Source organism: Gigantopelta aegis, chromosome 5 (genome assembly GCF_016097555.1).
Source record: "Gigantopelta aegis isolate Gae_Host chromosome 5, Gae_host_genome, whole genome shotgun sequence".
Classification (NCBI taxonomy): domain Eukaryota; kingdom Metazoa; phylum Mollusca; class Gastropoda; order Neomphalida; family Peltospiridae; genus Gigantopelta; species Gigantopelta aegis.
The window spans coordinates 17500158-17522657 of NC_054703.1; the positions used below are offsets into that span (position 1 = coordinate 17500158).

General features: G+C 37.8%; 2 protein-coding genes across 2 annotated transcripts in view; both read left to right on the forward strand.

Moving 5' to 3' along the window:
• LOC121373583 (glycoprotein-N-acetylgalactosamine 3-beta-galactosyltransferase 1-like) overlaps positions 1-6214 on the forward strand; it is an 18343-nt gene extending 12129 nt beyond the window's left edge. The window contains exons 4-5 of the mRNA XM_041500269.1: positions 1389-2056; positions 5891-6214. Of these exons, the coding sequence (XP_041356203.1) occupies positions 1389-2056; positions 5891-6208 (986 nt within the window). The 3' untranslated portion in view covers positions 6209-6214. The remainder of the gene's footprint in view (positions 1-1388; positions 2057-5890) is intronic.
• Positions 6215-9585: 3371 nt separating this feature from the next.
• LOC121373331 (glycoprotein-N-acetylgalactosamine 3-beta-galactosyltransferase 1-like) overlaps positions 9586-22500 on the forward strand; it is a 31983-nt gene continuing 19068 nt past the window's right edge. The window contains exon 1 of the mRNA XM_041499901.1: positions 9586-9602. The gene's annotated coding sequence lies outside the window, so the exon portion shown is untranslated. The remainder of the gene's footprint in view (positions 9603-22500) is intronic.

Genomic DNA, 22500 nt, shown 5'->3' on the forward strand with positions numbered 1-22500 from the left:
ACATTCTACAAGTAAAATTCATCTCTGCCTTAAGTTTTACTACCGATAATATTTTTGATTCAGCCCTCCTCCACACCTGCTCCACCGTGCCAGATGCTGCTTAGTATATATAGCACGCAGATGACAGTAGAATGGAAACTGTAAACTAAAGTGAAATTCGTCTTTAATAATATTAGTCTCACAGAGACTGCAAGTCATAAGTTCACATTCAAAGAGCTCTGTATCGACCAGTTTCATAAAACAAATATTAGTAAATAAAATTATTGGGATGTATTTTTATTTTTGCAGAAAATAGGGATATTTAAAGGAGCAGGTCCTACTTTCTACCCGTGAAAATTGACACTAAGTTTAGTTAATCACCAAACCTATAACACATTTGGATAAAGGTATAACAGAGTGAATCTAAATCCTCTGATGTTTAAAACGGGAGATGGCATCTAAAAATAACTACACCTTGTTTCCATAACCAGTACTTCTCAGACGAATGTGCCTTTTTAGAATTATGATAAATGGAGTATTACAAAAACCTGGATGACCAGAACCATTTCAGGTGTACGAAAACGATTATTCTAAATAATAAAATGTAAAACTTCTAATTTAAATGACCAAAAACGACTTTAATAGTGAAACATACGTCGTAGTGTTTAAAAACTACAGTCTGTCACTTTAATTCAAGGTAAAATCGTTACATTTCACAAGAAAAATATTATTTTATGCTCTAAATGGAAGCATCGTAAAGCCTCAGTCTCGAGGTTTATATATTATGCGATGCTTTTCGCCTAGATCGTAGAGTCTATGATTTGTTGTGAAACATACATGATAACAAAACTAGATTCAACATACTTTTAAAGGGATTCCTATTTTTTTTATTTAACACATTTTATTTACGGTTATATGGCGTCAGACGTATGGTTGAGGACCATACGCATATTGAGAGAGGAAACCCGCTGTCGCCACTTTTCGATTAGCAGCAAGGGATCTTTTATATGCACCATCCCACAGACAGGATAACACATACCACGGTCTTTGATATACCAGTCGTGGTGCACTGGCTGGAGCGAGAAATAGCCCAATGGGACCACTGATGGGAATCGATCCCAGACCAACCGCGCATCAATAGAACGCTTTGCCACTGGGCTACGTCCCGCCCCTGGATTCCTAATTTAGGCTAAATTTGTTGAGCTTTGCATAAGGTTCATTTGTTTTAATGCAATATAATATTATGAATGATAAATATTTTGGGGTCACAGCAGCATATTAAATTAGTATGTTCATTTCAACAAAACTAGATTCAACATATTATTTTTAAGGGGATTCCTATTTTTATTATTTTTTAACGACGCACTCAACACATTTTATTAAATTATTATGTTCGTTTCTTTTGTCAGTGGCTTTAGATACTAAACTTGCCGAAGCTATTTCCAAGAATATCAAGGTTGCATGCTTCATCACTACTATGCAAAATCAACTTGACCACAAACTCCGAGCTGTCAATCAAACGTGGGGACGGCGCTGCGACAAAATCCTCTACGTGATGACAACCAACATGACAGGCGCAGATATACTTCCGGTTGAGATAGAAGACGATCGCCAGACGTTGACGGAAAAGACTCGGTTCGCATTCACGCATCTTTATAACAAATACCTGAACCAGTTTGACTTTTTTCTCAAGGCTGATGACGATACGTATATCATTATGGAAAACTTAAAATACTTGCTCTCTCACTATAACGCTAGCCAGCCGATATATATGGGAGATCTGTTCATCCATTTTGCACCAAACGGATATATGAGCGGTGGCGCCTCCTACGTGTTGAGCAGAGAGGCCCTGAAAAGATTGGTTGAAAACGGTTACAAAGTTCCTGGAAGGTGTCGACTAGAGGGCGGGGCCGAAGATATTGAAACTGGGCGGTGCCTGTACAAAGCTGACGTATTGTCATACAGCCCTGTTGATCGACATGGCCGGAAGGCGTTCCATGCGCACAATGCATATTCATACATTGTGGGGCCCATGCCTGGTTTTCTTAATACATATTCAAGGATTCCACCAAAAGTGGTAAGTATTAGAGTATAATGTACTGCCCCCATCCCCACACCCACACCCAAACCACTAGATACATACATACACACACACACACACACACACACACACACACACACACACACACACACACACACACACACACACACATACATACATACATACATACATACATACATATATATATATATATATATATATATATATATATATATATATATATATATATATATATATATATATACAAGAATACAATGGATCGAGTGGTGTAGTATATATTGATACAGATATATCTACGGTCTTCTGAATAGATCATTAATTATTTTAATTTACCGACTTTTCATAGGACACCTATTTTATTACCCAATAATTCTTTAAATTTCAGGGTACCGGAATTTATATAAAAATGTCGTTTTAGGAAACATTTGCGGGGTTCTTTAAAGAAGGCACAAGAGAATAAATAATGATATTCATCGACAATATCATTAGAGTCACATAGTGTGCATAATCGATTTTCTACAGGGGTGTTGTTCCATCATCCTGTTTCAAGTGGGAGGTTGTGATTCGATGTTCTAAATTTAAGTATGGTGATCCAATTTTTCTGGCATTATGGTGAGGTATTTGTCTAGTGTTTCTTTAAACATTAAGTATGTTTTTCCTTCAAAAACATTTTTTTTTGCTAAGAATCTTTGGAATGTCCATATATCCGTAATACCTAGGCTGTTAAATATTTGTTTAATATGTTTGATCCAAGTTTAGCTGTGTCCATTTAGGAAAGAGTCATGTAACACAAATTCATCCAATAAAAATACTAGTTTTGTTTATTTGCCAGATACAATTCCAGTCCAGAAACTAATACATGTAATTCTTTGTTGGATAATTAATTTAAGTTGTCTATGTCCTAGTCCTCCATATAACATGAATAACGGTGTGCCTTTTTAAACAGGGAGAAAGCGACTTCGGGAATGTGTGTGTATGTTCTCGATAATGTCCGTGTTTTCGTATCCCCCATTTCGCATCAAATCATACTGGATCCAAGCACGGTTCCAGTATGAGCTACAATTCGGCAATCTAAGTCACAATTACTCAAATAGCTCCATTCCCTTTCTATGAACCGTTCGAAGCATGTGCCAAATTACCTCATGAAGACTTCGCAATCTTTTATCTTTTGGACTTAATCGTACGAGACATTCACAATTCAATAGCACCACGAGACATTCACAATTCAATAGCACCACGAGACATTCACAATTCAATAGCACCACGAGACATTCACAATTCAATAGCACCACGAGACATTCACAATTCAATAGCACCACGAGTGCCCCCACCGGCTACCGACCCCAGTCAGGCTGCTGGTTCTCTCCTGGACTTGCCAGCGCTGGCGGTCCCTCCCCCAAACCCTTCCCTGTCCTGGACGGAAGAGCCGGCATGGGTCGGCACTTGCGCCCATGACAGGCGTGCGCTACAACAGCTTACTCTGAATATGCAAATTAATCCCTTAGACCAGACCCGATCATAGTGCCAAACGGTTTTAACATACACTCAATTGACCTATTGTCATCGTTAACTTTAGACAGAACGAAATACATTGCGTTTGTAGCTTGTTGTGATATTTCTTGTATTGAATTTGTTTTGCTTGTTGAAAGTTAAACCCAAATATTTATATTCTTTGACATTTTCGAGAACTTTATATCTGATAGAGAAGTGATTTACCACTATCCTGACTAAAAGCTAGGTCAAAGATTTATCTTTGTAAACTCCATCAAGGAAATCAAGCATCCTAACTGGGTGTTTACTATGATAGACCCAACGAACTAGGTGATGTTAAACAAAGATTGTGATAGATACAGCGATCTTGGTGATGTTAAACAAATATTGTGATAGATTCAACGATATAGGTGATGTTAAACAAAGATTGTGACAGATTCAGCGATCTAGGTGATGTTAAACAAATATTGTGATAAATTCAACGATTTAGGTGAAGTTAAACAAAGATTGTGATAGATTCAACGATTTAGGTGATGTTAAAAAAATATTGTGATAGATTCAACGATCTAGGTGATTTTAAACAAAGATTGTGGTAGATTCAGCGATCTAGGTGATGTTAAACAAAGATTGTAATAGATCCAACGATCTAGGTGATGTTAAACAAAGATTGTGATAGATTCAGCGATATAGGTGATATTAGACAAAAATTGTGATAGATTCAACGATATATGTGATGTTAGACACATATTGTGATAGATTCAGCGATATAGGTGATGTTAGACACAAACTCTGATATATTCAACGATCTAGGTGATGTTAAACAAAGATTATGATAGATTCAACGATCTGGTGATGTTAAACAAAGATTGTCATAGATTCAACGATCTAGTGATGTTAAAGATTGTGATAAATTCAACGATCTAGTGATGTTAAACAAATATTGTGATAAATTCAACGATTTAGGTATGTTAAACAAATATTGTGATATTCAACGATCTAGGTGATGTTAAACAAAGATTGTGATAGATTCAACGATCTAGGTGATGTTAAACAAAGATTGTCATAGATTCAACGATCTAGTGATGTTAAAGATTGTGATAAATTCAACGATCTAGTGATGTTAAACAAATATTGTGATAAATTCAACGATTTAGGTGATGTTAAACAAGGATTGTGATAGATTCAACGATCTAGGTGATGTTAAACAAATATTGTGACAGATTCAACGATCTAGTGATGTTAAACAAAGATTGTGGTAGATTCAATGATCTAGGTGATGTTAAACAAAGATTGTGATGGATTCAACGATCTAGTGATGTTAAACAAATATTGTGATAAATTCAACGATTTAGGTATGTTAAACAAATATTGTGATATTCAACGATCTAGGTGATGTTAAACAAAGATTGTGATAGATTCAACGATCTAGGTGATGTTAAACAAAGATTGTCATAGATTCAACGATCTAGTGATGTTAAAGATTGTGATAAATTCAACGATCTAGTGATGTTAAACAAATATTGTGATAAATTCAACGATTTAGGTGATGTTAAACAAGGATTGTGATAGATTCAACGATCTAGGTGATGTTAAACAAATATTGTGACAGATTCAACGATCTAGTGATGTTAAACAAAGATTGTGGTAGATTCAATGATCTAGGTGATGTTAAACAAAGATTGTGATGGATTCAACGATCTAGGTGATGTTAAACAAAGATTGTGATGGATTCAACGATCTAGGTGATTTTAAAGAAAGATTTCCTTTTTATTTATTGTTGTTGATAATGATTGTTTCAATCTAATTAGCTCCACTGGTTAATTACTATTGGTTGTGGATCTAACAGCACCCCGTTGATCTTTCAATCGACCAATCAAAACCTTACTTGTAAAATCATGCCAGTGATTTGAAAAGAATTTGAAAACATTCGGAATTATGCCGAGGGTATACGAAGTGATTCGGGTGAAGTACGAAGTATGCCGGAAACTAATTTCAATATAAAAAATTAATGTTAAACTTTCGTTTCAAGACGAAACAAACCGTGATGGTACAGCCATAAAATCTATTTATACTAGTATACAATCCAGAGTTTATTACTGCCCCCCCCCCCCCCCCGTTTTTTAATGTTGATATAGACCAACAAGTTCGCCTATTGCATAACTAGTCTCGCCCGTTATTTTTAAAATTCGTATGCTCCCAAATAACGCTATAAAAGGCGAATTGTTATTGGTCGATAATTAAATTATTATTTATAGATGAAATGTCATCTGGACATGGGAGTCCACGCAATGCTGTTAGATCTACTGGTAGACCAGTAGAGATAATTTTAATCAGATTGTGACTGTTTCCACCTTACAGGGCGACGACTGTTGCAGCCAGCTTACCATCAGCTTTCACTACACAGGACCGAAGCTGATGTACCTTTTGGACTTTCTCCTTTACAAAATCAGTGTTTTTGGACGATCCATGAGCTACAAGAAGCTGAAGGGACTATTTCAACTAAGGGAGCTCACTCTACCACCCACAGACCTACGCCGGAGGGCATATCCGGGAGAACAGATAAAACAGTATTACAATAACGAGACTGATTGGAGGAAGTTAAACACCACAATATACGTGTCGGACGACTTAAAGCGACTGTGGGAGAAAAGAAAGACAAGAGAAATAAATGTATAAATTGTTTTTGTTGTTTTGTTTCAATCAAATTAACTATAATTAAAGGGATAATTAGGTCAAATATGAGCCTTATGTTTATACCCGGACCACCAACACATCCTGACAGTTTAAGAAATTAAAAGCGAGTACTTTTAGAATTAATAATAATAATTATTAAAAACCTAACACACATTATTATTGCTGCTAAATGGGGCAGCCATTTGTGTCTTTTTTGTTGGACTCCGCCTGCAAGGACGTGGCGTCACCACCTGTATCGTGTAAAACGGATTAAAGGCTATTAACAACACATTGTGATTTGCTATGTTATGTTATTAACACAGTGTAAGTTTTCCTTTCTGTAATGTTAAATGAATAACAGAAGTCACAATATAAGTTGTAGAAGCATCACGAGGGGTATATGGCTTTTTATGTACCCTCTGTGTGTTCTCTTACCCCCGAGCCGAAGGCGAGGGGGTAAAAAAGCACACAGCGGGTACATAAAAAGCCATATACCCCGAGACATTCTTCTACAACGAATTTATCTTGCCGACATGTTAAACCATATAGCCAAATAATCAAAATAACGCCAGACAATAATTGTTAACAATTTATTTACGGAGCCGTACCACGCGGACGCGAACGAAACCACTTGCCAGTGACGAAAAATAGTTCCATCGATAAACGAGTTTTTAACTTCAAATGTTTGTAATACGAAATTGTCTGAAACAGATATTAATAAAAAAAAATTAAAAACTGTTTTTTATCATAAATGTATATAGTAAAAAAATAAAATATTAAAAACCCCCCAAAAAACCCACACAACTGTTTGCGCATTAATACAATAACACCACGACCGTAATTACGTGGCCGAGTTCAACATTGCAGCTTTTAAAAGTATTGAAATAGTGTATTTTATAGTAAAAATAAAATTAATTATGTATACACTATTGATTATCAATGTGATTTATAATCTAATTATTACTTTAGCATTAACTGGGGTGGCTGGAAACTGTTGAAAATTACAGACGGGGTATAAGAGAATTTGGCTCCGCCCACAGGGGTATAAGGGATTTGTCCAACGGCAAACAACCAATGAGATTAAAGAATTTTACATGAAGGCGAGATAAGTTGGTTTGCAGGCTGCTATTTTTAACTCCAACATGTAAGAATAACCTTACCAATTCATTTCCTTTGTGAAATAAATATTGTTTAAACCAACAATAACCTATTATTATGACACAAAACTCATTGTTATAATAATGCCACTACGATCTTCCAGTAGAGTTTGTACTTTGTCTCAGAACATCGTTATGTAATGGTATTTGACTAGATGGTGTCTTTGAATGCTGGTAACATCTTGTGTGAGTGCTTGATACTCATTGGTCTGATTGGCAGACCATGGCAGACGGCAGATTACCAATTCTCTAATTCTAATATAAATGTACATGTGAACATAAATATATAAAGTGTGTTGTTATAAATTTGAAATTGAAGCACTGTGACAATGCAACATTGTGGCTCACCAGACCGCTGTGTGGTTTGTGTTGCATAGGCAGCAGAACGTTTTGAACATTGGGGGAGGAGGCATACTTCCCCATAGACATTTTGAAAAATAGATAACACAACTAGTAATGTTAAATCTACGAGTTTCGACTTTTTTCTTTGTAATTTATAAAATGTATTGTTCAAAGGCTGCAGAACAGTGACGTTTGGTATATTAGGGTGGAGTGGGGTTGGGTGGTCTTTGTTGTTTTGTATGATGTATTGAAACATCATTAATTAAATACAATATGCGTTAAAAAGCGTGTGTGTTGAATTTGGTGATGATAGAATAAAGATTTTTAACTGAATTATGAACCAGGTCAGGCGCGTACCTGCCTGTACGCAAGTACGCAGTGGCGTCCACATAATCCCCCCCCCCCCCCGCAAAAAAATCTTAAAATACCCCAACGAAAAACCGTGTGCCCGAGAGAAAAGGAGAGAGATAACCAAATTGTAGAATAATGGCACATAGACTAGACTGTCTCTGTTTATGAATGTATTGAAGTAAATTTGGAATCCAATAAAAAATGGCTGGGTACACCCCTGCAGGTCCCAGATTATTCGAAACTAACTTAGGATTTGGCCAGACGTGTGCAGAATTTTTAAAAAGGTGGTCTAGACTGAGGTGAGCAACGTTTATTGGGGGGGGGGGGGGGGTGATATATTTAAAAAAAAAAAAATCCATTGAGCATTGAGGGGATATGACCCCAAAACCCCATCTACACACACGCCTGGGAAATTGCGACCATAAATAACGAAAGCGTCCTTTTCTTACTATGGTTTGAATTACAACTGTATTTATTTCTGAACAAAATATGTTTTAATTGCACACAAACATGGTTATGTTTTGTTATTTCCAAAACACTTTTACTTTTTTGTTACGTCACACCAAAAAGAAATTATTTACCAAAAAACCCCCCAAAAACAGAAGAAAACAACGAAAAAAAACAAAAAGAAAAAAAAAACGAATAAAAAAAAAATAACACCATTTATATTGGAGCATGGGGCGGACTATAAATACATTTATTTTATGTCTTTTAAAAAACCCCGTTATGATCTGACAATTGTTCGTTTTGAGTTTTAAAAACAAATTTAAAAAGAAAGAAAGCAAGAGAAGTTGTTTAAGAACTATTTTGTTTTGGTGTGTAGATATTGTAGGCGTCAATATTTCAACACGTGTGAACCTCGTGTGCTCTACACAAGGCGATCATACACAAGGGACTAACGATTACACTAATTAAGATAACCAAGCATATACGAAGAATTATATTGTATTACCGAACATGAGATCTTATATGTGTTGAGCAAAGCTAAGCGTAACAAAAGCACCGGCATTGATGGTCTATTTAATATTATATGAGTTTTACTGAATGTAAAGATATAATGCTACCTATTCTGTGTAAACTTTTAATGCTATTTTAGACTGGCATATTTCCGGAAAATTGGTGTAATGGCACAATTATTCCTGTGTTTAAAAAGGGTAATAATATATTTTTTAAAATTCAGTTTGGTTAGAAGAAAAGTAAAACAGGCACAGAAGAAGCAAATAGACATGGTGTGTGTGAGTGTGTGTGTGTGTGTGGGGTGGGGGGTGGCTAACAGATCAAGAGCGCAAAGAAAAGATTCTAGGGGGTTCGAGGGTATGCTCCTCCGTAAAATTGTGAAAACTAGATGTCCTGAAATACAATTTCCTGCATTTTACAAGTAAAATTCATCTCTGCCTTAAGTTTTACTACCATTAATATTTTTTATTAAGAATTATGGGGGGGGGGGGGGGGGGGGGGTACTAGAGACTCCAAAGCCCCCTGCTCCGCTGAGTTAGCAGATTAGTAGGAAATGAGTTGTGCGCATGACTGTTTGCTCAATTTTTCAGGTAGGTGGTTTCCTCATTTTTCAAACATCCATTTCCAACAATAATTATTGAACTGCATAAATAAACATAACATTTACACTTCCGGTAACATCATATTACTTCTTATTTTTCAAAACTCCATTCGGAATGAGCCAGCGTTTTGAATTAAACATTTTAAAACAACAAAGCGTTGTAATGTTCAGCGTCTGACGTCATAGCCACAAGCAGCTAGAGACGTAAATCTTTTTCGCGTCACTTGTTTATTTTTACAGAGAATTATTATTATTTATTACACAACAAACACTCAAATATAATCAACTTATTTTATATAAAATTCATAGATACATAGGCCTAACTTGCTTCGCTGGCTATGCCATTCCCAAGATGCTTTCGGGTACCTGCTGTTATCCGACATCCGGTAGTAGTTTCTGAACGCTAATACCAAAAGTTTCTATACCGTTTCAAATGTTTAAACGGTCACTTGAAGACGAAAATGTACTTATTTTTGTGTCAGACTAAAAAAAAGCCGGCGATCGGCGAATGTCGCCGTCTACCCAACCATTTCGACCCGTTTTGTGTTTGTGTTTTTTATTTTTATTTTTATTTTATTTTATTTTTTTTATTTTTTTTTATTTTTTTTTGGGGGGTGGGGGGGTAAATAGACTATCAAAACAGGGCTGTAGCTACCGCGGGTGGGGGTGGGGGTAGGGGTATTCAAGGGGGGCAGTTGGCCACCAAAAACAAAATTACTGGTTATTGATATTGATGTTTTAAGTATGTAAACTTCACTGAAATGGCTGTAAAATGGTATTGCATAGCCTCTTAGATTTCAAAGTTTCCCGGACCCCTAGTTTCTTGCGCCTTCCATGCTCGTCCGTTTAAAGATTAATCATAGCTACGGCCCTGCAAATCCTGATACCTGTATTCGATTGTTGGAATCTTAATTAATTGAACCTTAAACGAATGGTACATTTTTATCAGCCCCAAATTTCGTAACAACGTTTGTGGCCTATTTTGATTGGATTCCCAAGGGTACGCGGACCGGATTTCTAAGGCCAAGAAACCCCCCCCCCCCCCCCCCCAAGTTAACTGGTTAACGTACCCGCCCACAGAACTTCCATGTAGGCCTACAGATGAATATATATTTAGAAATGTTTGTGGTATAGGGGCATGTTCAAAGGTACTCTCTCTCTCTCTCTCTCTCTCTCTCTCTCTCTCTCTCTCTCTCTCTCTCTCTCTCTCTCTCTCTCTCTCTCTCTTGTGTGTTGTTGTGATGTATGTTAACTATGTATTTACATTGTTCACTGGCCTCGTCGGTGTCGTGGTTAAGCCATCAGACATGTCACAAAAGGCTGGTAGGTACAGGGTTCGCAGCCCGGTACCGGCTCCTACCCAAAGCAAGTTTTAACGACTCAATGGGTAAGACGACTACACCCGCTTCTTTTTCACTAACAACTAACCCACTGTCCTGGACAGATAGCTGACGTGTGTGCCCAGGGCAGCGTCTTTGAACCTTATTTGGATATAAGCACAAAAATAAGTTGAAATGAAATGCATTGTCCTCTTGTTACATATTGTAATGTGTTCGAGTGTTGTTAAATAAATAAATCCGAATCCGTTCAGTTTGCAGTGCAAAACGCGTTTCGAAATCGTTTAGAGCGGAGCAATCAGAATGCTATATATTTGAGTGAACAATAAACAGTATATATATATATATATATATATATATATATATATATATATATATATATATATATATACACTGCCTAGGACGGTCTGACACACACATATATATATTGGGTGCCCCCCTCCCAACCCCCAACCCTACCCCCCCCCCAAAAAAAATGCCCCCCCCCCCAAAAAAAAAAAAAAAAAAAAAATCTCAACTAGAAAAACAACAAACAAAAGATAACCCGACTTAATATAGAATTATTAGAAAAAATAAGGGGTATGTAACTTTGACATTTCGCACCCATTACTATAGGGATAGTATGACACAGATCTAATATTATTAAAATAACAACAGATCAAAATGCATCAAGAGCTTAGTGGCTCCAAAAATGGATAACCCTACTGAATAATGGAATAGACTAAAATTTATAGAACTGCCCCCCGAACTCTGAACAATATCAGTGATAGAAATAAGCAGAATGTTTCACTAGTCCACCGGACAAATACATCTAGAAATCTACTTGTCCGCCAACATTTTCACTTGTCCAAATAAATGGTTTGTTTTATTCAAGTACCAGGATGATGGGTTTTGATTGCTTAAAATGAAACTGCATTTAACATTTTCACTTGTTCACAGGACAAGCACCAAGGTACATTTCGCTTGTCCGAATATATTTTCACTTGTCAGGACAAACGGACAAGTGCTTATTTCGAACGCATTTAATAAGTGCCCCTCCCCCCAAATTGCTGCCATCTTATCATTTCGCATGTCCTCATATTTTATCATTTAGTTCATTATCCGTGAATATTAAGTGGATACAATTTCACTTGGCTTTTGGCATCGCATTTTTAACTTACAAAAATTGCTAACAATATTTGACCTATGGGTCTACTATTTTCACTAAATATGGCAAATATTCATATAGTAAAAGTACAGTGCCCATACATTGTAGACTATTCCATATTCAGTGGGATTATCGTTGTTTGTTTGTTTGTTTTGTTTTGTTTGTTTTTTCGTGGTAATTTGTTGTTATTGTTGTTGTTGTTTTTTTGGGTTTTTTTGTTTGTTTTGTTTTTAAAATTTGTTGTTGTTTTGGGGTGGGTTTTTTTTTTTTTGGGAGGGGGGTTCGTTGTTTTGTTGTTGGGGTTTTTTTTTGGGGGAGGGGCTACTTAGCTTTTGTCATCGCAGTTTTGGGCCAATTCCATATTCTGTAGGGTTATCGTTTTTTGGGGGGCCACCCTATATATATATATATACAATATATACGGAAGTAGGCTCGTACCATCCATGGATGGGTGATATTTTGGTTGCACACCCATTTTTAGGCTTAGCAAAACATATTGAACATTTATCATTTATTAAATAGGTTGCAGGCACGGATCCAGTGAGAGGGTGCTGGGGATGCGCACCCCTTACCGAAATTCGAAGTGCTAAAAAAACTACAAAAAAACCTCGACCTCAACAGTGTTGAGTATTTAGGGATGATATCTGAAGTGGGGACACAATATCTATATATAGTACCAAACAAAAACCCCGTACCCCGTACAAAAGAACCCCATACATGTTAGTCTACCTTTGAATACTGGAGGTTCCCTTTTTAAACGTTGCACATCGTCCCTAAATTTGGAGACCACATATTAACCAAAATCGCAGGCCCAGGCTCATCCCCATGAGAATTTTTGCAGACCTAAACATTGTGTTTATAACTGGATGTTACTCTTCACCCTCCCGGGACCCCGTCGGAGAGAATTTAATACAGAGATGATAAAATTTTAAAAATACATTTAAAAAGCATTTATGTTGGGGGGATGGGGATAAAACATCGCCTCATTTTGCTGTACTTAATGATTTCACCCACTTTACATATTACATATATTTTGTTACTTCTCGTTTCTTGGTTTGCATCCAACTTACCATTAGCCAAAATCAGATTTCATAATTGATAATTGGGACCTAATTCACAAAGCTCTCTTAGGCTCTGCTAGACAACAAAACATCCTCTTTGCAAGTCTTTTAGCATTGCACTGCTAGATTGCAAAATTGCGAGAGTTTAGTACAAAGCTCTCTTACGCTCTGCTAGACAACAAAGCATCCTCTTTGCAAGTCGTTTTGCTTTTCACTGTGATATCGCAAAGTTGCGAGAATTTAGTACAAAGCTCTCTTAGGCTCTGCTAGACAACAAAGCATCCTCTTTGCAAGTCGTTTTGCGTTGCACTGTGATATCGCAAAGTTGCGAGAGTTTAGTGAATTAGATCCCTTCTCCTTTCGGGAGATGGGTTCATTTGCCTTCGTTAAACTCAATATCGCCCCTTTTATAATTCTGTGACCCTCATGCAAAATCCTCGATCCACGTCAGTTACATGTTCTCAGATATTATAACGAGAAGGAAATGAATATATGAATAGGTAGGCGTGAGAAATCAGTAACCTTGCTTATGTTGGAATCCTTTTTAAACTACAATATTAAAATATTACACCTTTAATATGACAAATCTAATTCAGGGCTTTAGATCTCACTAATTTGGACACAACAGCCTTTTTGCCTTTTCTGAGCACATCAAACTATTTTTAGTACAGTAATGTTAATAATAGCTGGTAAAGAGTTGTACATATTCGGAAATGCATTTCAAGTTCTTATAATCTAATTACAATTAAAGGGACACACCCTAGTTACGTTTATTTGTTAACCATTACGGCGTTGTTTTTCGCTATTAAACCCCATTTTTCACAAATAAAATTGCACTTTACTTACATTTTATTATTTAGAATACCACATTTGGTAATCCTGATGTTTGTAAAACCACGAAATGCATTTTTTGCATTTTTTCACAAGACGTGTTGTCGAGAAAAAACCGTTAAGCAAGCGAGGTCCAATCTATTTTTAGAGGGAATCTTCCCGTGTAACGTCACAGATGTTGGTATACCACGTGACCGTTATTAGAGGCACTGATTTTCCGTGATCGCGGAATCGCGGACGGAATCGCGGAAATACCTATCTGAAACGGAATTCCCGATTTTTTTCCAAAACATTATTTAACTTTAAATAGCGCATTTGATTAATTAAAATTTATTTTTCGAACTAGAAACTATAGACACCGACATCTGCCTGTGCTACGCTACGACACTAGTACCTTTGTATGTTACGCCAAATGTTTAATGTAGAGTATCTAGACGTTTTACCATTCGTGTTTTCTTCGCTTATTCCAGGCGATTTAACGGGAAAAACCGAACATTGTGAGCTAAAATTGTCCGATATTTACTCAAGTGAAAGATATAATATGTTATGTTTGCTTATTAATTTTTAACATTTGCGGCATTGCCATATTTCCGATCTCACAAAGGAATGCAGTAGTATTTGTTCAAAATAAATTATATAAGGGAAGTGGTTTATAGTGTGATCGTTTGTAATTATTTTCTCGATAATATCGTAAAGAAAACCGAAAATGTCCGAAGTCTGTGTGAAACAAAAACAGAATTTGTTTAATACTGAAACGGAAAAAACCGGATTTTGTAACATTATGAAACGGAAAAGGGAAAAATCTAAAAAGGAAAATCAGTGCCTCTACGTTATCATTTTGATTCGGTTTGTTTTCTCGTGCACGGTTCGCACAATCAACATCCGATTTGTTGTTGTTCATTTGTGAGATTTTTCTTCACAATTCGTGAACATTTTCAGTAACAATAAAGTTCAGATAAGTGTCTCAATACAAAACGTTACAAACCCTTAAAACCAAGTCTTACGATATCTGGAGAGGGGATACAACCAGGACAGAACAGTTGGAACATGTCCAGGAGAGGTGAAAAGAACGCACCCTAAGTCTGTGCGCACTCTGTGAAATTTGTCGTGACGTAGGCATTGTTGTGCTTCGAGCGACATCTACCGGTGACATCAGAATACTAACTTTCAAAATTATTTCAAACAATTGGGACATGGGCATTCCTGCTTTTTCACTCCATTTGATAAAAACGTGATCTAAGTGTGTTACAGGTTTGTAGATTAACCAAATTATAATTTATTTTCGCTGGATGGAACTAGGGTGTGCGGCTTTAACATTCCGTTGATTTTGAGGTGAAGTGTTTTGAGGTCAGCATGTTTGTACTTAATTCGGGCTTGCCAATTTGGGGCATACTGATTTTGGGCACACCTATTAGTAATAGTATTACCGCTTCAGCTTTGGGGCAATTTAGAGCCTGTAAGTCCTCAGCTATATATTAGATATCTTGATTTAGTTCCGGTCTGGTCCGCGTTTTACTAACACCCGTTCGTGAAGTGGTCATTCGGTTTAACATGTCACGCATAAACCAGTCTAGTGGCCGAACTCCACGCTAAAACATATTAAACATGTTGATCATCACTTTATTTGTTTGCATTTACCATACTTTGACAACCAATAGCCGATGTATTTTTCGTGCTGGGGAGTCGTTAAACATTCATTCATTCATTGATAGGGATTCCATGATACTAGAAACCATAACTTACGATTACGAATCAACCATTGTCATATTCAATGCCATGTTTATGTACAAAACTGATTCAACAGATACTAATCAGTAATACAACAAACCCCAATGTAAATGTTAAACGTTAGTAATAGAAATGTGACATAGATGACCATTATGAATAAACCATTAGCATAGTCAATACCGTTGTTTTCACCGAATATTGACCCCCTAATTACTTTATTTTATTAGCTTATAGCAATATTGATTGTGTATAAAATGGCTCAGCCAAAGAACTCCGTTGACCGGGCATTTGACCGGCTCAACGAGAGTTTGTCAAAAATGACAGCTGGCGTACAGTCGGTAAATTCCGCCATTGCCGATCGCTCCATTAGAAATGGGGAGGGAGGTGAGTGGGATCATACAAACGTTGCATGGTTTCCACACAGCTCGTCGACTCCAGCAAAAAAGAAATCTAAAATTGATACACCCGACCCCCGGGATGCACCTATTAGGCCACATAATTATAGTATATTTTCAACCGTATCTCCAAGTCGGACCTCTCCTTGGATGTCAGTGGTATTTCAGAATTGCCGTCTGACACCTCGGGGGGTCTGTACACTGCACTGGAGAAAGACAGTTTGGATCCAGAATCCAGTTCCAAGGTTGGGGGAGGGCTTAACTCCTCCGTCGTTACACCGCACTCCAATTTAAAAGAACTAAAATTGAATTGAGTCAGTCGGGGGGGGGGGTCTGATGGTAAGTCTTTGTTAAAATCCCCCAGATCCCCCTCCCCCCCACCCACTCCACCCCCTCATCTGAAAAGAGCCAGAGATAGTCTTCAACAGGTAAGTAACAACGACAGCATGAAGACTAGAACACAGTCAGGATTTATGAACATCTCTACCCCCCAAGCCCCACCCCCCAGCAAAGAAAATAGAAAGAGAAAACCGGATACTTCTCTTGTTGTTGAGGAAACCGATCTAGAGTCCAGCACAGGTGAGATAGTTTCTAACATCCCCACCAGCAACCAGTTCGGTCCACTAGAGGAACGGTCCTCCCTCCCAATCCGTGTTAAAAAAATTAAAGCAGTAACAAAAAAGTACATTGTAGGATTGAGGAGGGTACTTTTTGGAAGTCTAGATCCCACGGCCTATGGACTGCTGTTTTTACAGCATTCCATAGCTGCCATGCAAAAGACAACCCATCAAAACATTAAAGATACTATTTTTTCTTTACTAGATTAACAGATGGCCAAACATTTATTAAAACCCTTGTGGACGCCCCTTTTGCTGCCCTTGTCCCTCTGTTTCATATTAGACCGTTCCCCGGGTGCACCGACACGGTTGCTGTTGTACTGCAGAAGTGTGAAACAGAACCCCGAGCTGGGGTGCGGGCGGATGCCGGTGATGGGTCCTGTCGGGCTCTCGCCGGCGGCGCTGGCACCGGCCCTGGTCAGTCTGTCGGGGAGAGCGAACGGCTCCACAGGCTGGTCAGCAACGATTCATTCGGTAACCGGACTCGTACGAGCTTTGCCGAAGTGTCTACTTACCAAGGTTTTGGACAAAAAAAAGAATAAAAGAAAAAATTCCTGTTCGCCAGGGTCTGGTTCGGGGGGGGCTCACCTCAAAACTCAGATTTTTTTAAAGAAGGACATCGAATTGGTGCCCAACATTAAACGTCCCAAGATAAAAAATAAAGTTCAACTCCCGTCTACTAAACATAATAGAAGCCTCCCTCTAATTGGCACAGAGGTTGAGATGGACTTCGATCATTCCCCCCCCCCCCCTTATCATCCAACCCAGGGCGGATTCAGGAGGGTACCGCCCCCTTTTATAAACAAGTTACACCGGCTAGAGAAGTGGGGAGTGCTGCTCCAATGCAGTCTGTCCCCGCCTCTAATTCTAATCAGGCCCCCTTTCAAACAGTTAACAGGGGAGGAGGGGTGGGGGCAACTGGCAGGCAGTGGGCTGCAGTACCCCCAAATCTTGGGTTGCGGCGTATAGCCAAAACCAATTTAGTGGGGGCCAAGGGGATTGATATTCTCATTAGGGCCAGGAAGGCAAACAGTGATTTGCAAATAGCCAATATCACTGTTTGGCATAATGGCTATATTGATATCCTCCTGTCCCGCCCTACGGAAGTGGATATTATTTTAATTAATGGTATAGGATTTCATATGCACAATTATTTGGATAAACCCATTAAATGTGCAAAGTGTCAGAGGTGGGGTCACTCTGTTAAGAGGTGCAGATCCACTAGGGAACATCCTATATGCTTCCGGTGTGGGGCCAGCCGCCCCAAGAGGTACCCGGACAGTCCGTGCACAAGAGAAATCTTCTGTGCGAACTGTCGGGGTCCTCATTGCACTCATTCTAAGGAATGCCCGGAGCACATAAACGCTATCAGGGTGTTGGCGGACTCCAAGATAAGAGATCGCCATCATGGTGGAGACGTGGGAGTTCCAGCTGCACCCCCCGCCTCTGTTCGCTCTGTTTCCCCATTGGTAAATCGTGCCCCCCCCCCCCCCCCCCCCACCCAGACCACTGACCCAGGAAAGACCCATTAGAACTCAGGGGGGATCAATCTATAGTGGTGACGTAGATAATCAGGTTAGTAAGCTCGAGTTCGTTAGAATAATTTCAGCCCTTATTTTGGATGGAGCACTTAAAATTACCCCCCCCCCCCCCCCCCCCCTTCCAAATACAATATTGCTGACATTGAGGAAGCCAGTAAAGTGGCATGTCAAATTGTTGACAGGCACTTAGCTGTTAAAATAGAAATAGGGTCGGCCCAGTCTAGAACTATTAAATGGTTTAGGGAACGCAACTTGGTTGACCTGTTGCAAGACATTAACAACACAGTTAACTAGGTTGCATATAATTTTATTTAACTCTAACTTAGTATTGTTTCGTCCCCTATAATGGGTACAAGATCTAAAGTAGTGTTAAATAGTAATAATAATATTAATAATAACAATCGTAACTGTAAATTTAATAAGAATAATGCTAATGTTATTAAAGGTCTAACAGTGGTATAGTGGAACGCCAAAGGTTTTCGCACACATGGGCCAGAATTAAAAAAATATTTAACTGATAATAATAATAATTTTGATGTGATCACCATTCAAGAGACCTGGATCACTAATTTAACAAATAAACAGAGGCAATCAAAAGTATTTTTAGATTATAAAATTTCAGGCTATACTGGTCTCTTTTTCAATAGTGGGGTCACTTCGGGGGGGGGGGGGGGGGGGGGGGGGGGGGGAGGGGCATAGCTACATTCATTAAGGAGGGCATCGCCCACTCTAGACTTCCACATGTTGCCACTCATCCCAATATTGAATCTTTGGGCGTGTCTATACATGGCCTTAATTATAATTTTAATATATTTAATTTGTATGTACATCCGGGTGCCAGTAATGCTAAAATAAATGTTAATGATTATTCAAAAATTATTGGTAACAGTAATTTGGATGTAATAATTACGGGTGATTTTAATAGTCATAATTCTGTTTGGGGCTCGAAAGTGACCAATGCTTCAGGCGAAATACTTGAAAATGTAATGGATAGTAATGATTTGGTCTGTTTAAATGATGGCACCCCGACTTTTCTCTCAGATGCTTATCACACTTGGTCATGTCTAGACGTCACCCTTATTTCAAGGGGCATGACAGCTAAGTGTGAGTGGGAGGTGCTCAATGAATTTGGTAGTGACCACCTCCCTATTAAAACCGTTTTTAATAAAAACTGTCTTTGGGAAGAACCCAATAAACAAAAACATTGGAATTTTAGTAAAGCTGATTGGCTACGTTTTGAGAGTATGTGTGCCGATATTAATCCTGAGCAGATTATAAATACTAATATTGATATTTTTAATGATAAATTAATTAAAACTGTAATTGATATTGCTTTAAAAACTATACCGGTAAGAGGGAAAAAAGGTAGAATAAACTCGGTCCCTTGGTGGACCGATGAGTTGAATTTACTTAAAAAAGAAATAAATAAATTAAGAAAATTAATAAACTTTAAAAAGATAAAAATTAGGAAAATATAAATAAATTTAAGAATGCTAAATATAAACTTGTCCATACAATAGCTAAGGGAAAAAAGGCCTCATGGGAGAAAATTGTCAGCTCTATTGGCGAAGGCACGACTGGTGGGGAGGTCTAGTCTAGGATCAAAAGAATTCAGGGGAAACCGGGCAGTTTTTCTAATATTTTAAAAAATAGTAAAATATATACAACAAATCAGGATAAAGTAAATATTCTGGGAGCAATTTTTAAATAAAATTCTGCAACTGCTAATTTTTCTAAAAAATTTCAAAAACGTAAAATATTTATGGAACAATATAATAAAATTCCCCTGAATTCCAAGTTCCGTGAAGGCGGGAACGATTATGACACTCCATTTACACTCCAAGAATTTCTCAAAGCTTTTCAGCATCGTAAAGGCTCAGCCTCAGGGCCAGATAAATTTATTTATTTATTTTTTAAACATATTCCCACCAATATACTTGAACAATTTAATTTGGAAACAAGGGTACCTCCACCTCAATTGGAAGCACGCAGAAATGTTTGCTCTCCCAAAGAGGGGAAAGGACCTTACGGATCCAAAAAATTACCGTCCGATTTCATTGACATCCAGTGTCTGCAAGACTATGGAGTATATGGTTAATATTCGCCTTACCCACTTCCTGGAGCTCAATAAATTATTTACTGAGTTTCAAAGTGGGTTTAGAAAAAAACACTCTACCACTGACCATCTTGTTCGTTTACAGACCGAGGTAAAAAAAACGCCTTTAGGAGGAAACACAAGGTGGCCGGTGTCTTCGTGGACATTGAAAAGGCATACGACATGGTCTGGAGGCACGGATTGTTACAAAAAAATATATAAAATGGGTGTAAGAGGATCTATGTTTAATTTTATTGATATATTTATAAATAATAGAAGTTTTACGGTAATATTTAAAGGTTACTCTTCACCCTGTTTGGAACTGGAAAATGGCATCCCCCAGGGGTCAGTGATAGCTCCAACGTTATTCGGCATCTTTATTAATGATTTGGCAAAATCGCTCACTGACAATGTATCTAAAAATTCTCAATTAAGTATCGGGTCTGTTCGCGGACGATACAGCCTTCTGTGGGGTAGGGAATACTTTTGAATTGGTTAAAACAGACCTCCAGTCGGATTTAAATGTTTTACAAAATTGGTCTGAGGACTGGGGGGTTACCATTTCCCAATCTAAGACTTGTTCTATTTCTTTTCTGGGCAGAATCGGTCAGCCCATGCCAAAACTAGATTTAATGTATGATAATAAAGAAATTACTCAAGTCAAATCGGTCCGCTTTTTGGGAGTGACCTTTGACCAGCGTCTCTCTTTTGTCGAGCATATAGCCAATGTAGTTAGCATTTGTAAATATTATATAAATTTATTAAAAGTATTATCAGCTGTCCCATGGGGCAATGATAGGAAAACTCTGCTCATAATTTTTGAGGCATTCATAGTCTCAAGACTTCAATATGGTGCGCAGGCCTTTGGGTGTGCCAGTGACACCCAGCTTAAGAGGCTTGAGAGCGTGTAATAACAGGGCACTATGTACTATTACTAGACCTTCTGTTTGCACGCCCCATGATAGTGTCCTAGCTGAACTTGGAGTGCTACCACTTACCCTTAGAAGAATAAAGCAGGGACTAAAACATTTATATAAAACTAAAAACTTGGTTAGAGATAACCCAATAAATAAACTTACTTCCCTATATACTCAGTCAGTCAGGGACTCCAATATATCCATTAAATCCAAATAAACAGTATAAATTAACTATAGATAGGTTATTAATGGCTATGTGATGGAGACAAAGGTTAATATCTAAATATTTGATTTACCATGTATCATTTATTTGTAATATTTTATCTAATTTTTTGTTTCTATTAAATTACATCTGGGCGCCGGGCTCATAAGCTGGTAAACAGCACCGAGCGGCGGTCCTGGAATCGCATTGGAAAGTTCCTGGGGGTCGGGGGCAATACTTGGTTGTTGCTTCTCCGGCCCCGACTGGGACTCCCCCTTATTATATGCACGTAATGTCCATTAGGGTATGCGTTTTGGGAGTGCTATCTCGCTTAGTCCGGTACCTGGATGAATTAAAACTATTAAAATAAAATTAAAATTAATATTTATTTTTCCTTTCTTACCCCCCAGTCGCTCTCCCCGGAATTTAATAATTTATTTAATTTAATAATGTTTTTTTATTATTAATTAACCTTATTTTCTCATTATAATATTAAGCTAGGGGTAATTCTCACCTTGTTGTACAATTCTAGGGTTATACTTGGGATAACACTGGGTATCTATAGGCTAATCCTTTTGGCTACTTGTTTATTGTAGTTTTTAATATATAATACATTTTAACTGTATATTACTTTGTTTGATTTGTATGGCCGTTGCCTCCCCCCCCTCATTTTAGTGGGGGGGGGGTGCAGTTAAATATATATATATATATATATATTTTTTTTTTTTTTTTTTTTTTATTATTATTTTTTTTTTTTTTATTATTATAAATTATATTTAAATTGGTTGGGGTTTCTCCGCCTTGCCCCCCGTTTTATTTGGGGGGCCGGGCGGGGTTTTTATTTTTAGACAATTACTTTTAATTTTTTGGTTGTGTTGTTGTGTAATGTATTAGATTGGTTGGGGTTTCTCCGCCTTGCCCCCAGTTTTGTCGGGGGGGGGGGGGGGCGGGCGGGGTTTTATCTTTAGCCGATTACTTTTAATTTTTGTTGTCTTGTTTTGTTGTGTAATGTATAT